We start from the raw sequence: 16864 nt of genomic DNA, 5'->3' as shown, positions 1-16864 counted from the left end.
CTTCTCTGCCCAACCTGTAGCTGTGCCTGGGATTCCTCTAACCAAGGTGTAGGACCTTGCACTTGTCATGGTTAAACTTCATGAGGTTGGCATCAGCCCACCTCACAAGAGTGTCAGGGTCCCTGTGGATGGCATTCCTTCCCTCCAGTGGATCAACTGAACCACACAGCTTGGTGTCATCGGCAGCCTTGCTGAGGGTGCACTCAATTCCATTGTCCATGTCACTGACAAAGGTGTTGAACAAGACCGGTCCCAACACCGATCCCTGAGGGACACCACTCGTTATTGGTCTCCAGCCGGACATTGAACCGTTGACCACAACTCTTTGAGTGCGACCATCCAGCCAGTTCTTTATCCACCGAGTGCTCCACCTATCAAATTGATGACACTCCAATTTAGGGACAAGGATGTCATGTGGGACAGTGTCGAACGCTATCACATTTAACGGTATTTGATTGTAAAGATAGTTTTTGTTTTCAATTGCGAATTTATCTTGTCTTCATGCTGATGGTGTTCTCACAGTCAGTAGTTTTGGTAGAAATCTATTTTCTGTTTATGCAGAGTGCTACAATAAAATGTGTTGTGCCAGTGTTTACTGGATGTCCTGCGTCGTCCAGCTGTTGAGATCCTAGTGGTCTAATCCATTTGCAGTCTACATGAATAAAATCCAGATCTAGTAAAAGAGAGTAGCCAAATACTCCAGTTACAGTGGAGAGCGGCAGAAGTAGCAGTCAGGAGCTAAAACTTGCAGCTAACTAAAATATAGGTAGAATAAAAGGTCTGTGCTTTAGAAGAATCCATAGTCAAGTTAAAATCCCTTCAATTTAAGTGTGTTTGGAGAGGCTTAAAATATCTTTATTTTTGGATAAGACAGAAGGCTGTGGCATCTGTATTAACTAGAGACTTATTAAAATGAACAAGCTGTTCAGTTATGCTTTAGTGGCATGATTTAGTAATTTTTATTGGCTCCCAGTTAATCAATATGTACCTATAAAGAACTGCTCTTTGAAAATCATAAACCCTAAAACATCTTTCAAAATATACTTAAGGCTTTTGGTCAGTCTTTGAGTCTGTATTTTGATTTTTAAAGGCTGATAGAAATTTTCTGTCCCTAACTTTCATTGTTTAGCTGATTTATGAAGCATCCTTAGTTGTGCCTTACTATAATTTGAAATAGTATTGATATTGGGAATAAACTGGGAAATATAAACATCATCTGATAAGCTCTTGCAGAATCTGGTATTGTGAAAAGCCCAGGCAAGCAGTGATGTCTATAATATTCATCTGCTTGTGCCTTTTTTCTAAGAAGGTAAGAATATGTGCTCACTTTATTCCTCAGAGGCAAGAGTATTTCTTTTCTCCCTTAAGAAATAAGGAACACTTAATTTAACTAGGTCAGCATTGAACTTTTTCCTTTGCCTTCTCTGCCTGAAAGTTGTATGCAGTGCTTTAAAGAACTTAAAGTAACAGAGGACATCTGGTGGAAAGAAAGAAAGTAATTTGATGCTTGATAATCCTAGTGCCTTTTTTTAAAGCTCCAAGCTGTATTGGCTAGTACAGTTTGATTTCCTGGGTTCTTTTCTGAACATCAGTAGTTGTCAAAAGATAAGTTCTTGCCTGTGCTGTGAAACTCATACTCAGTTTGAACTGTCCTCCTGTACCACACTAATACTTTGGAAATGTTTCATCATAGTGACCATTGATCTCCAGATAGTATTTTAATAAGTAATACTTTGTTAAAGTACACAGATTGTGACGCTAATACCTGTACATGCTTTTTTTTCCTCAGATTGTTAACTTGTGGGACAAAGCTCTTGCAACTCTGGACCTCACATCCACATCATGCGTCAGGGATGGCCAGTAAGAAAGGAAATATGGAAAGAATAGTATTACAGGTGATATATAATTTTGACTTCATCTGGTGATGTTTTGTTTGAATATTGTGACTTCTAACTCCTACATAAGTGGTGATAGATCAGTTAAAGTTTTGGGGAGAGTATAAATATTGCTAAGCCAGTATAGAATAGTTATAACTAAGCATTAAGGTCAAAGAATGGAAAGCTGTTTCAAGTCAGTTATTGAATCACTATCTTGAAATAAGAGAAACTGCCGATGCCTTGCTAGCATATGCAATCAGTATTGGGAGAGAACATCATTGCAAAGCAATCTGTAGAAACATATGCTGACATGGGAGTTGTCTAGATCCAAATAGTAGCAATTCCAGGTTCTTTACAGAACATAAGCACCTCTTATTGTAAATTCAGTCCAAATTTCTCTCCAAAGAGAAGGCATCTTGTTAGGCATGGTTTGGCAGCCCCCAAGTGCAGTTGGAGTTGGTGTTTAGGCTTGAAACCACTAATGCAGGTTTTAATAATTCTGTGATTAGTGTTCACTCTAAGCATCCTCGCCTCATTTCTAAGAAGTACTCCAGCTTACTGGATTGTGCAGAAACACAGCTGACGTATGTTTAAGAACCATAATTTTGTCCAAGAATTAAGATAGAAAAAAATATTCAAGAATCAGTGTCTGAAAACTGTTACACATGTAGAACTCAAGAGTTCAGATGCCTGAAGGTTGCTGGAAGGGTGAGCTTTCTGTACTGTTCTTAGGGACTTGTATTATATATATATATATATATATATATGTTCTATTTTTTTTAGATTGACTTCCCATCCCATGCTTTTGACATTGAATATAAAATTCCTCAAGCTGCAAAGACTACTGTGCATCATTCCATAGAAACATTAGAAAAACCATTGAGACAACGTCTCCTTGCCATTCTCTCCAAGGATAACACTATTGGGTATGTTAATCTCTTTCTACCTATGGTCTCTCTGTATGTGACAATTTAATACAATTCTGATACATTTTAAAGACCTTAGAGGCTTAAACAAGAGATTGAATTAGACTTGGGGAAATAATGGTGCTAACTTAATGAACTGACTTGTGCCTTCCATGGCTAGTGTCATATTCTCTGTTACAAGATTGCTACCCTTCTGGCTGCCTGTTCCTGCTTGGCATTTTTTCAGTTAGAGGGAGCAGGGGCATGAACATTTTGGTTTATTTCACATTATACTAAAACGTATTTTTGTCTTGCCCAAAGTATAACTTTGAAAAACTGTTTCCTTAATGTTTGAGGCTTTATTTTGCTTCTTGTTTTGACTTTCATGGTGGAAATGGCCATTTTAATTTCATCCTATTTTGTGTATTAAAATATATACAATTAGAAGCAGTGCTGGGGTTATTCAGGTGATGATCTGTAAGGTGCATTATAAACTGAACTGCTTTTGTCTGCAGACTATCAAAAGAAGATAAAGAGTTTCTGTGGGAGAAGAGACATTATTGTCATAGTCATACAAATAGCCTACCAAAAATCCTGGTTAGTGCCCCTCACTGGGACTGGGCAAGTCTTCCAGAAATATATTCACTACTTCAGCAGTGGCCTCCTTTATCACCTTTAGCTGCACTGGAACTGCTTGATTCAAAGTAAGAAAAGCAATGTAAATAAATTCTGCATGTGTATGTTGAACATTGAATGACTCTACTTCAGAAGATTCTGAATGGTGTTTGTATGGAAATACTGCTAAATTTCTTACAGCAAAAGCTAAATTTTCTTAAAATACTTCAAAAACATTTGCTTACTTTGTACATGTAGGCTTAGCTAAGTCATGTAGTGAAAGAATAGCAGTAGTGGTTAGGATTCTGAAATCTGATTTGTCACAAGACAGCAAGCTATACAGCCAACCTGTCAAGAGTGAAGTTTTGAGATATTCTTGTCCTAAACATGTGTATGTGTTTACATCTTAGGTAATGAAGGGCCTCAAACTTGCAGGTCCTCTACTGAGCTGTTAAAAGACATTATATTGAATGTTTTGTGTCTAGCTGATCTCAAAAAGAAAAAAGGTAAAATCTACATGAACAAAATAAACTTAATGTGGATTTGTGATGACTGTCTAGGTTTGCTGATCAGGAAGTACGAAATACAGCTGTGAATTGGATAGAGACATTAAGTGATGATGAGTTAACAGATTTCCTGCCTCAGTTTGTACAGGTAAGACTCTGCATACGCTAAAGTGAATTTTTTTGTTTTTGCAAACCAAAAGGAATTGCTGATCCCTGGCAGCAAAAGTGCAATTCCATGCTTAATGACCTTAATGCCTAGTAGGGGAAACAATTTTAATAAATAATTGCTTTAACTACACTATGGATCTGGGGTGATTCTGTTTGTGCATTAGTCAAAATTCTATTCATCTAGAATTAATTCCACATCAGAGGTATTTCATTTTCTTTGTATTTAGGCATTGAAGTATGAAACCTATCTTGATAGTGCTCTTGTCAGATTTCTTTTGGCCCGGGCACTGGGAAGCATTCGAGTAGCGCACTACCTATACTGGTAAGATATTTTTTGCTCCATTGTTCACTATATACGTTTAATATGAGGTTAATACTTCCAAGGGGGGGGGGGGAATATTCTTCCTCAATATCATCATTCATAACATTGAATGTTAGGAATGCAGAGTATACAAAATGTAGATCCTGGGATGGTTGTGTTTTGGGTATTTTTGTTCGGTTGTTTTGTTTTTAATAAAAAAACAGTATCTGCAAGGCACAAACTTGCTTTGTATATCCTGTATATCAGTAACTTCAGGTATACATAGTACTGGTTGAGTAAACTGTTTTAATCTCTTAGTATTGCATTGTTTGCAGTATTTTCCTTATGAATTTTTTCTTTTCTTTTTTTTTTTCCAGGCTTCTTAAGGATACACTGTATGATACAAAGTTTGGTGTAAGGTATGAGCAAATTCTTGGAGCTTTTCTTTCAGTCTGTGGGAAGAGACTGAGGGAAGAGTTGGAGAAGCAGACCAAGCTAGTGCAGCTTTTTGGAATGGTAGCAGAAAGAGTAAAGCAAACAAGTGGATCTGCTCGGCAGGTGTGTATATATTTTTAATATTCTTAAGGAAAATTAGACTGAGTGTACCCTCAAAACAAGCCACTCAGTTGCCTTTCTAGTCTCAGTTCAATAAAATGTTGTGTATAATGTAATGATAGATCTATGAATATATTATTCTTTATTTTAACAAGCTAGTGGCTTAATCAAGTTGATAGTTACTGTTAAATATGCCATTTGAAATGTAAGGTGTGAGGTGATAGAGTAAGAAAGTAGGATGGTTTCTGTGTACAATAAACTGGGAATGGATTTCAGCCTATTACGGCTGAAGAATGACCCTGTTATGCAAAAGAATGGAGTATCTCTTTATATGCTAGTCATATCAACTTGCAGTTTGCTTGAGTGAAATGCTATAATTTGGTTTGGTCAAAACCAAAACAAACCAAAACCCATAAACTTGTGTGGTTGCACTGCTAGGCATATTGATTCTTAATAGCTGAAACCTCAGTTAGAATATCTAGCATTCCTTTGACACTGACAAGTTTAAACATTTGCTTCAGGATAACTTTGTCCAGAAGTTGTCTGTAGAAGCTCCAGTTAAGAAAATGTCAGCTGCAATATTATGGTTTTTTGTCTGCAGGCTGCCTTGCAAAATGGCATGGAACGTGTGCAGTTATTTTTCTTGAAGAACAAATGCCGTTTGCCTCTCAATCCCAGTCTTGTGGCAAAAGAGTTGAATATTAAGGTACAGTTCACTCAGTTTCAAAAGCTTTTTGTAACTGTTACGTATATAGACAGAGCTTTTACAAATAGAAAAAACTCAGCTGAGGTGCTTGAAAGCTATTTATGACGGGTGTGAAATTAGCTGAGCAAAGATAAAAATTATACAAATACCTGTTTAAGACCAATGTAGGTCCTTGTATTAAAAATATATATCTAAAACCATTTTATCTTTAGACCCTGTCTCAAGACCAACAATCCTGGTTATAGTAAAGCAGGGAACTATTTACAGTGTGTGACAAAGTCCTGTTTGCAGTAGTAATCAAAAAAGAAAGTTGAGCAAGGCTATAACTCAGTAAGTAGATACTGTGAAATAGGTGAAACTACCAATTACTGGTTGTGTTCAAGAGAAGCACTGATTCCAGGGAGACAGACAGTAGCTTTATTTTATTGTGAAGGTCTAGAAAATAATACTAATGTAGCAGAAGCAGTTAAATTGTTTTTCCAGAGCTCTGCATGGTTTGACAATATGTGCTCAACCACAGTCTTGATTATCATCATGCATGACTGAGAACCTAAAAGTCGCTGAGCACTGGAGTTAATCCTGTGTGGAAAGGCCGTTTGTCTTGCTTTCTTTCTCTACTGTAACTATTAAATCATAAATATGTATTTGAAAGCAGATAAATGGCAAAATACTGTGAAACATGCAAATACACAGTTTATATATCTTCTGTCTTTTTAAAAAGCTGCTGAAAAATATTAGTCCATATTTTATCCAGTTTTCCCTTCAAAATGTATAAAACGTCACTGTACTGCACTACTGGATTTTGTACAAGAATTCAACAAATAACAGCCAAAGAGCTCTTTGTTCAAACGAAGCACATATTCACCACAATCACAGTGTTAAAAGTCTGAAGTGTGTCAAACCTGCTTGTTGTCAGAATGTCTTGTTTTCTGGGCTAGCAGGAATAGTCTTTCTGTATATTAACACTATATCTACTTGTAGGCATGCTCTTTCTTCAGCTCCAATGCAGTACCACTGAAAATTGCATTGATAAATGCAGACCCTCTGGGAGAAGAAATCAATGTGATGTTTAAGGTAGGCCTTACGCCTTACATGTATACTGAAGAAGAAAAGTTGAATGATAAGCACTATTTCATTGGTATCAGTTAACTTTGGCATAGCTTAGTTATTTTGTGAGGTTGCTCCTCTGTATCTAGAAACCGACATCCGAACAGATAAAATATGAAAGCAAGTCTACCACATGTGAAAGCTTAAATGTAGCTTACTTCTTTTTAAGGGCATAGCTATGAGGAATTAAGTAGCATAATGCATCATATGTTTCCTAGAAATGTAAAACAAAATCTTAAGTTTTACTTTGCTGAAAACATTTCTCTAACTTTTATTTTTCCATTTAAGGTTGGAGAAGACCTGAGACAAGACATGTTGGCTTTACAAATGATTAAGATTATGGATAAGATATGGCTGCAGGAGGGACTGGATCTTCGGATGGTTATCTTCAAGTGCCTCTCAACTGGAAAAGACCGAGGTGCAAAACCAGATGCTGCCTATAATCTTTGCTCCCCTACTTCAATTTCTTATCATGCTGATGTGAAAAATTTTTGTGCAGAGGCAGGCCCAAGAAACAGTGGAAGGACAAAGGCCTTCCATGCAAGGAACTTCAATAGAGTATAGCGAGTTGAATTGTTCTGAATTTCCTGATGGCTGAGTTGCATTTAAATGTGTCTCTTCTTGAATCCTGAGATGATTATGCATGCTGTTGTCTGTGAATAGTGGTACAAACACGTAAGCGTAATGATAAAAGTGAAGGTTTCTCTTGATGCCCTTAGTGCAGCACAAAATAATGGTGCCATAGCAGTCCTGATTCTGAAAGTTTGTTATGATTAGTGATGGTGAAAGAAATTCCAAGTCTTTGGAATCTGCTGCAGTTGGGTCTGAAAGTATCATTCTTGTACTGAAACAGGCAAAAAGAAGAAAAATTTAAAATGCCCCCCACCACATGCACATGGTATTTTACAGAATTATTGTCATATACTGGTAAAAGTTCCTTGGCAATATGAGGCTGCCTTTTAGGCTTGAAGCTAAGTCACACCTTGAACATGCTTTTCGCTAGTTTTCACTAATTCCCTAGAGCTACCACAAAGAGCCACATGATGTTTAGAAGGATAAACAATAACTAAACTATTTCTTCAGTCACATACTAGAACAGAATGATAAAAATTCTTCAATACATGAAAAAGTTGGAAATTGAACTTGGCAAACCTAAGCAAAAAGCTTCTATTTACATAAGACTTTCTTTTTAGAAAACAGATGGCTTTTCTTCCTACTTGAAGAATTCCTTGATTGCATAGCATGTTGTCTGGGGCTTTCTTATTGCTGCTAGTATTAGTATTCCTAAAGTGCTTGAAGCATTAAAGTGAAAAACAGACTTGTATATCAGTTACAGATTTGCCTTCAGTAGCTCTAGCCAAGATAGGAGTAAAATTCTGTTAATCAAATTTTTTCCTTTTATGCCTTAGCTCTACAAATATTTTTAGTAAATGGTATCTCTAAAATAAGGCCATGTATAAAACCCACAGCCATATTTCTGGAGCAGCAGTCTGGTCTGTTTAACCATTCAACAGGAGTTAAAGTTACTATATTACTTAAGTATTGGTGTATAAGAAATGTTGACATCAAAATAATTTGTACAATTACTTTCTACTATATAAACTAGTATTAGTCTTTAAGCAGTAACTGCAAAGTGTAAATCATATTTGCATTCTAGTAATGGTAACTAACTGTAATAAAGCCTAACTTGGGATTGCTACATGTGCTTCATGCTTTGCCATATTGCCTGTAGAAATGCTTAGTACACTAATAGCACTAACTTTATACCTAACTGGGTTTTGAGAAAAGGTTATCTAAGATTATAAAATCTATTGTTGTCAAGAAAGTTTCTACTGAATAATGAAAATGCAATGTAACTCAAGGAGATGGTTAAATACACTTTGTTATATTTTCTATATAGGCATGGTAGAGCTTGTTCCTGCTTCAGACACACTCAGGAAAATTCAAGTGGAATACGGAGTGACAGGTTCTTTTAAAGACAAGCCTCTGGCAGAATGGTTGCGAAAGTATAATCCTACAGAGGAGGAATATGAAAAGGTAAGTTTTTTTCACTATTGTTCTTTTTGGAAGATCTTTAAAAAGGGATATATACCGTGTTATGAAAGAATTCCTTTTCCAGATCTCCCATTTAAGTTTTTGTTTTACGTCCTTGGAAAACTTTATTTTTAACTCTACTTGGAAAAGGAGTAAACAAAAATCCCTTTTGTAACAAAAAAGTAGCCAGATGGATTTTCAGGATTCACATCAGGAGTTTTTATCACAAATAGAAAAAGCATACTTCAAATTTAAGAGGGGGAGGAATGGTGGCTCCCTTAACTGTGGTTTAGGAGCAGTGGCCTCTTCTCATAGGACCACATGGGATTCAAAACCCAAAAGCTTTTCTTTTGGCTACAATGATGTTACAACACATTGGAAGAATGTCTTGTACCCTTTTCTCTCTCTGCTAGCATACTTATTTATTTTTGTAATTTGTCTTCAACTCCTCTTTACTTTTCCGTTTAATTAAACACCAAAATTCTGGTTTTTGCTGGGAAGTGTCATATCTGAAGTATTTTGCAATGCTATCTGAAAAACGCTATTTTGGGAAAAAAAAAAACAGATTTTATGTTCTGTCTTGTCTGACTTGGACTTTACACTTGTGAAGATTGAGTATTGAATGCATGGATGCTTCTTCCTGCTAATATTCGATATCAAGTTGGTTTTATTTTCTCTCCCTCCCAGGCTTCAGAAAACTTCATTTACTCTTGTGCAGGATGCTGTGTAGCTACTTATGTACTGGGAATTTGTGACCGCCACAATGATAACATAATGCTCCGAAACACAGGCCATATGTTTCACATAGACTTTGGAAAATTTCTGGGTCATGCACAGATGTTTGGTAGCTTTAAAAGGTATTTTCTGTAGCTAAGTGATGTAGAGCATGACTTGATTTTTAGTATATTTTTATAATTATTATAATTCTAAGCATTAACTTTTAAATTCCTGTTATCTGCTGGTCTCATTATGAAGCCAACATCTTGCAATTTAACCACAGAGTTTCTAGAATGCTTTCAAATTTACTTGTATAGAATTAATTTTTAAAAGGCTCCATCTTATTTCCATATTCTGATCTCCAGAATTGTTTTAAGTGAAAGCACATCTAACACAAATCTTGGTGTCATACTTTTCCAGGAGGACCAGATGAAACATGGGTATAGCTTCACCTTTTTTAGCTATACTCCCTGCAATTATTAGGTAAACTTGTTAGGTAAACTTGAACCCAACAAAAATTTGAGTGCTGGGACCTTTATATCACCTGAGTATCTTGAGTGTGGAACAAATGAGAAGAGGCTCTGGCTTATAAAAACAGTAGTGAATGTCAATATTATAGAAAAAAAATGAGCAGCAAGTTTGTTATTTACTAATTCTCTATGTAGAGGAAGATAATCTACATCCAGCATAGAGGAGTTATGTGTTAGTTGGGTGATAGTAGAGTTACTCTGTTTGTTCTAGTGTGTTATGGCTTCCATAAATGAGATATGGAAAGCATAGTATGGTAACATGTTCTCCAACTGTTGCTCCATGAGATCTGCTGTAGGTCCAGTACCCTGTGAATGTGCTGGGAATCTGAGATGGCACTATGGAGCTGAAAACTTAAAAATGTAAAATGGCATTAATTGATGATTTAATATCATTATCTTGTGGTGGGGATGGAGGGCAGGAGGAAGTACATGACAAGGTGAATAGATCTGACAATTAACTTCTGAATTCTGTGCTTTTTGAGCAGGGATCGAGCTCCTTTTGTGCTAACATCGGATATGGCTTATGTTATTAATGGCGGTGAAAAACCCACTATTCGCTTTCAGTTATTTGTGGATCTCTGTTGTCAAGCTTACAACTTGATAAGAAAACATGCAAGCCTCTTCCTTAACCTCCTTTCACTGGTAATCATTTATCAAATTCAGTTGGAACTTGATAGATCTATCATGTTGGATGCATTAAATGCTGTGCTTTTTATGCTGCAGAAACTCTTTAATGCATGCTTTTAAAAACCAGGAACATCAGATGTGCTTTTTAGGAAGGCTATATTTAGAATTTTCTTTGAGCTTTTTTACTACCTACCTGTTTCCTGAAAATTTAAAGCCAAGATAATACCATAAATTACACTGCAGTGGTTTTAACTGCTTTTTATTCAGGAGAAATGGTGAATAACTTCCGATTGTAAGTAATTGTTGGCTCTCAGTGTTAGCATTTAGCAATTTAGTGCAGCTTAAAATGAATTTGAATGTTTTAAGTTTGAGTAATTTCAGTGTAAAATCATGCTGGTTTTACAGCATTAAATCTGTAACTTAATTTCTTGCAGATGCTTTCTTCTGGGTTACCAGAACTAAGTGGGGTTCAGGACTTAAAGTATGTCCAGGATGCTCTCCAGCCCCAAACAACAGATGCAGAAGCTACCATTTTCTTTACAAGGTACTGGATAAGTAAAAACTAAACTATCTCCCAGCATCATCCTCTTAATGGGAGCTTTTGGCTATGGAAAAAAAATGTACAAAGGATGTTCACAAACATGTCTGTAGGAGTTAAATAGTTACACTGTACAATCATAAGATACCAGTTAACCAGTGAACTACATAGAACAGTTTCATGCAAGATGAATGTTTGTGCTAAAATACTTTGCCTTTAAGAGTAACCTTGTGCAGTAAAATTGTTTGAATATTGAGAGCAGATAATTCTGTCTGGCTGTTTGAGGCTTGCATTTCCAATACATGCAAAATTGCTTAATAGCAGTGTGTATGATTAGAACCTTGTATTGTAAAGAAGTTATTTTTCAAGAAGTGCTTTTGCACACCAGGGAGGAAGGGATGATGCTCTAGTGTAGCATGTGGGGGTGTATATACAGTGTTGCTATGTGTTACTGTACTTAAATTTTCAGTATATGGGGGAAACTGCAGAAGAACAATTTGGGTTGGAAGGGATCATCTAGTCCAACCCTCCTGCAACAAGAAGGGACATGTTCAACCAAAGCAGGTTGCTCTATCCAGCCTGACCTTGAATTGTTTATAGGGATGCAGCATCTATAGTCTCTGTGGGCAGCCTATTGCAGTGTTTTACCACCCTTATCATAAAAAAAACCCTTTTTTCTTTATATCCAGTCTAAATCTACTCTCTTTCAGTTTAAAATCATTACTCCTTGTCCTATTGCAACTGCCCCTGCTGTCCCCATCTTATTGTATTTTTAAGTACTGGAAAGCCACTATAAGGTCTCGTCTTCAGGCTGAACAACCCCATTTCTTTCAGCCTTTCCTCATAGGAGAGGTCTTCCAGCCCTTTTATCATTTCTGTGTCCTTCTCTGGGACCCACTCCAACAGGTCCAGTCTTCCTTATACTGAGGACTTCAGAGCTGGATGCAGTGCTCCAGGCTTTTTACCAACCCTGGAAACCCTTAAATTCTTGGATACTTAAACTACTATTAAATGTTGATCTGATGCTATTTATACAGCCCACTGATCACAATTAATTTAAAAACTCTTTCTCTGTCAATAAGAGTGATTTTTATTTTTCTTAAGTCTTATTCATTGATAGAACTACTTTTGTGTAATTTGACTTTTTTTTTTTCTTTCTAGGTTGATTGAATCCAGTCTGGGAAGTGTTGCCACAAAGTTTAATTTCTTCATTCACAACTTGGCTCAGCTGCGTTTCTCAGGTCTACCTTCTAATGATGAACCCATTCTCTCATTTTCTGCTAAAACATATTCTCTTAAACAAGATGGCCGAATCAAACAGGTGTCTGTGTTTACGTATCAGAAGAGATATAACCCAGATAAACACTATGTAAGTATGTGGAATCTATTTCCACCTCCAGTGAAGACACTGTGCATTCTCTTCCAAGAAGATATGTTCTCCTTCTTGCCATAACTTCAGTATTTAATAACAGAGAATTAATACAGGGAAAATTTGCCTTGTTTAGCCTTAAGTAGCTAGCTTTGAGGTAGACATCTAGGTTCCCTTTCTTGACAGAGATTTAGTAAATACAGCTATAGAAACATTCATTTAGGCACTAATGTCAGATTCAGGATGAGCTGAAGAGTTCTCTCAGGTCTGACTGTGTTAACTATAATGGAGAGTAGAAGCCTACACCAGTGTTGACATGCAAGACTCTGGATTAGTTGAAAGTAAAAACAAAACCCGTAATCAAAATCCAGATCTTACTGGTTGGCTGGCTTGCTTACTTGCTTACTCCTGGAGAAGAACAGAGTTTGTATTGACTCTCACTTGAGAGAACTCTTGAGTTAGCTTTCTTCATAGCAGCCCACACAGTGCTGTGGTTTGGATGTTTAACTAAAACTATGTTGGTAACGCATGGTTGGTTTGGCTCTTACTGAACAGTGCTTCTACAGTGTCAAGGGTTTCTTTTTTACTTCCACTTTACCCCCCCTCCCCTGCAGTGAGCAGGTTATGGGTGGATAAGGAGGTAGGAACGGGCACAGGAGGGACAGCTGACCCAAACTGGCCAGAGGTACTGTATAGCATGAAGTCATGCTCAGCAATAAAACTGGGGGTAGGGGAAGAAAGCAAGGAATGGGATAGTGTTGTTTTCTAAGTGGCTGTTACCAGGGGACTGGCTGGGCATGGATCTGTTTGTGGGAGGTGATGAGAGATTGTCTTAGCATCACCTCCCTCTCGAGCACTGTCTTTATCTCAGCCCATGGGTTGTCTTGCTTTCGCTCTTATTCTCTCCCCTGCCCCACTGGTGAGACCGTGGTAGTGAGCAAGCAGGAGTGTGGGTGCTTAGCTGCTGGCCAACATAAAGCAGCCGCAGGAGGGCTGGTGTACAGACTGGTATTTTTAGCATCCAGTAATATTCTTCAAAATGAAGACACTTCTTGGAAAGAATCTTGAAGGAAGCAGAAAGAACAGAAGTAGTGTTGGTTGACTTAAAAAAATTGGTATTTGAGTCATCTTTATGGGCTTCTGTAAAATGTCTCCTTCCTGAATAGGAGTCATTGAGTCAAACACTCCCTAGTTCTGTTCTGACCTTCCATATAAAGTTGTATTTGCTCCTTTCAAGTAAAAGTATAATTTCCTGTATTAATGTACCTACACTCTACTCAGGATTTTGATAGACCTGGGTTACGCTTTTAAGACTCCTATTAATATTTGTATTCCTATGCAGGTGTGCTGCCATCTTCAGGTTTTGGTTGTTCAGTGATTTATTTTTTTAATTATTATTATTTTTTTACTTCTGCTATTTGACCTAGAATAGTCAGCTTCAGTTACATTGTCCTCAACTTGTTTAAAAAGTGACCTATATTGATATATGCAAATATATATCTCTCTCCAAGTTGTATTTGCTGTAAATGTCTTAATCTGGAAAGACACCAACAAGGAAAGGTAGAGTAATACTAGAAGGGAAAAAGAGCTTTGTTCTGAATCACTATATTATAAATGTGTTTGAGTACTCCTGATCTAAGCCAAACCAACCTCTTCCAGAAAACTGTGAAGATGATATAGTCTCCTTCTGTCTAGATTTCAAACCTCTTCCAGTTGCACTTGTTTTTCAAATGAGTCCACTGAATTGAATTTTCTGTGCAGTTCCTCAACCTTCATTTCCCTTTCATAATAATGTGAATAACTTCATCCTGGGACTGTACCCCCAGTATTTTTTTAAGTACCTTTTGTATAATGCAGTACCCTTGCATCTGCCCATCAAACTGTCACTTCAGAAGTGTAATCCTTCAGAATCTTGAGAGAATAAGACTGGAAAAAAAAATTAGGCACTGGTTTCCTCCCAGATCCACACCTGGAAAGATCTGTGATAGTTCTGGCTCCACAGATACATGTCTAAATGTAATCCTACACTGGTGTGTTGAAACTTTGTTCACTAAACTCAGAGTGGGGCTTAAAAGGGAGAATGTGGACGGCCTTAACTACTTTTATTCCCCTGTCAGATGTGTATCTAACTTACGGAAAGATCATGTGATGTTACTGTGCAGTACAGTAGGGTTATTTAAACTCTGCTAGAAAATGCCAATGCTGTTCCTGGGATATGTGTGCATGAGAAGGATTACCATAGTAGAAATAATTAATTGTTAGAAAAATTATATTAAGTCAGTTGTATAATATTGTTACTACTTTCATCTTTTTGGGGTTTTTTTTGTGTTTTGGACAGATCTATGTAGTGAGAGTTCTGAGAGAAGGGCAAGTTGAGCCAACGTTTGTCTTCCGAACGTTTGATGAGTTCCAGGAACTTCACAACAAACTTGGCATTCTCTTTCCTCTTTGGAAGTTACCAGGGTATGTTCCTAACTCACTCATCACTGATATAACAAAGCAACAAAAGTGGTCCCAGCTGGGTGGATGAAGAAATAGCTTGAAATGAAGACAGCACTTCAGAAGGGCAAATTAGGTCTCAAAGTGGCGATTAAGGGAGAGAGCTGTTGTCCGAGTTTTAACACAGGAGAGCCAGAGGAGCAACTCTTTATTTAGACTGTGTCGTATCACTTACAACAGTGACCTATAAATGTTTTCTTGCCTTTCTATACTGTCATTACCTAGTTACCTAGTAGCATGCTGTGTTTCTACTCATGACTGATGTAACAAGAATGTCAGCACTTCAGGATGGAAGTGACAATGAAATCTATCTGTACTTCAGATAAATTAACTGAGAAGTCTGTCTTATTCTTTGTTGTAGCTTTCCTAATAAGATGGTTCTGGGAAGAACACATATAAAAGATGTAGCAGCTAAAAGAAAAGTGGAGCTCAACAGCTACATACAAAGTCTGATGAACAGTTCTTCAGAGGTGGCAGAAGTGAGTTCAAATAACTTAAGCAAATCTAATGCGAATCTTCAGAATTTGATGCTTGTTAACACTTCAACTAATATGTAATGTTTCTTCTTCATCCAAATTTAGTGTGATCTTGTTTATACTTTTTTCCATCCATTACTTCGTGATGACAAAGTGGAAGGAATAGATGGAATAGCCAGACCTACAGGTAGGTAATGTTTTTTGGATGGTGTTTATAAATTAAATTGCTATAGTATGGCACCTTCACAATGTGTTTTTTTCTTTCTTTTTTTTTTTAACTGTAGTTTTCCCTCATGGAAAACTTTGCATCCCTGTCTTTCCAAATCTGCCTGCATACAGTAATTCAAGTTTTGACTCTAACTTCCAAGTTGGCTTTTACAAGAGAACGCAGAAATCTTTAAAATGTATGGCCTTGCCCTCTTAATAGGGAACTAGAAATAAAATTGGAAACTGATCTTGGCCTAAGGCTTTTATTTTCCCCCACATATAGTCAGTGTAGTACTGATGAAAATGTGCAAATTTTACAGAGAAAATAATTGTATATTTTTCTTTCAGATGCCAGTCCATCAAGTCCTACCTCAGGCAAAGTGGGAGGAGAAGTGAAGCTATCCATATCATATAGGAATAGCACTCTATTTATCATGGTCATGCACATTAAAGACCTGGTAAGTAGAGATGCTGAGCTTACTGCTGAGGGCTGTAAAGCCTGGATATGAAAATAAATATTCAGGTAGATATCCACGAAGTTTATTTAATTTGTCTTTGGTTTGGATTGCAGGTTACAGAAGATGGTGCAGATCCAAATCCCTATGTGAAAACATACTTACTACCTGATACACACAAAACATCCAAACGCAAAACCAAAATCTCCCGGAAGACAAGAAATCCAACTTTCAACGAAATGGCAAGTTAAAATTTATGTAGTAACTCCCTATGGTTTGCTATTGTCTCTTATTCCAAGCAGTAATCAAAATACTCTCTAAAAAAATCTGCAAAGATGTATAAATGGAAAAGGATCTTGTTTGAAAAACTTTGTGCCCAATTTAAAAAACAAACAAAAAGAGCCCCAAAGCCACTGAGTAGGTAAATGTACTGTTACTAGTAAGCAGAAATTTATGAGTGACTCTGAGGAGTGATGGAGAGAAGGATGGAAATCTTAACACTAAAGATTTCCCTGCTCTGGATTCACTGATCCATAGTATGGAGAAGAATGAATTTTGAAGCCTTGGCATGTAAACGGTACTTCCATCTAAAAATACTGGTCCTTTTAAACACATAGCATTGGGAGCACAAAGAAAAATGTGGATGTACTTCAGCCCATCCTCTGAGGAACA

The 16864-nt window shown here is 37.0% G+C and overlaps 1 protein-coding gene across 2 annotated transcripts in view; it reads left to right on the top strand.

Moving 5' to 3' along the window:
- Window positions 1-16864, top strand: part of PIK3C2A (phosphatidylinositol-4-phosphate 3-kinase catalytic subunit type 2 alpha) — a 53783-nt gene that overhangs the window by 33784 nt on the left and 3135 nt on the right. For both annotated transcript variants that reach the window (XR_004081145.2, XM_005153273.3), the window contains exons 14-32: window positions 1790-1895; window positions 2661-2803; window positions 3298-3486; window positions 3958-4051; window positions 4299-4393; window positions 4750-4930; window positions 5529-5633; window positions 6615-6707; window positions 7029-7158; window positions 8641-8777; window positions 9462-9631; window positions 10507-10663; window positions 11083-11192; window positions 12348-12555; window positions 14894-15018; window positions 15416-15533; window positions 15636-15717; window positions 16086-16195; window positions 16309-16434. Coding sequence is in view for 1 of the 2 variants with exons in the window: in XM_005153273.3 (XP_005153330.1) it covers window positions 1790-1895; window positions 2661-2803; window positions 3298-3486; window positions 3958-4051; window positions 4299-4393; window positions 4750-4930; window positions 5529-5633; window positions 6615-6707; window positions 7029-7158; window positions 8641-8777; window positions 9462-9631; window positions 10507-10663; window positions 11083-11192; window positions 12348-12555; window positions 14894-15018; window positions 15416-15533; window positions 15636-15717; window positions 16086-16195; window positions 16309-16434 (2479 nt within the window). In the remaining variant the exon portion in view is untranslated. The remainder of the gene's footprint in view (window positions 1-1789; window positions 1896-2660; window positions 2804-3297; window positions 3487-3957; window positions 4052-4298; window positions 4394-4749; window positions 4931-5528; window positions 5634-6614; window positions 6708-7028; window positions 7159-8640; window positions 8778-9461; window positions 9632-10506; window positions 10664-11082; window positions 11193-12347; window positions 12556-14893; window positions 15019-15415; window positions 15534-15635; window positions 15718-16085; window positions 16196-16308; window positions 16435-16864) is intronic.

Source organism: Melopsittacus undulatus, chromosome 4, assembly GCF_012275295.1.
Source record: "Melopsittacus undulatus isolate bMelUnd1 chromosome 4, bMelUnd1.mat.Z, whole genome shotgun sequence".
In the NCBI taxonomy this organism is placed as follows: Eukaryota; Metazoa; Chordata; class Aves; order Psittaciformes; family Psittaculidae; genus Melopsittacus; species Melopsittacus undulatus.
The sequence above is the reverse complement of the archived record's forward strand: the minus strand, read 5'-3'. Positions and strand labels throughout refer to the sequence as shown.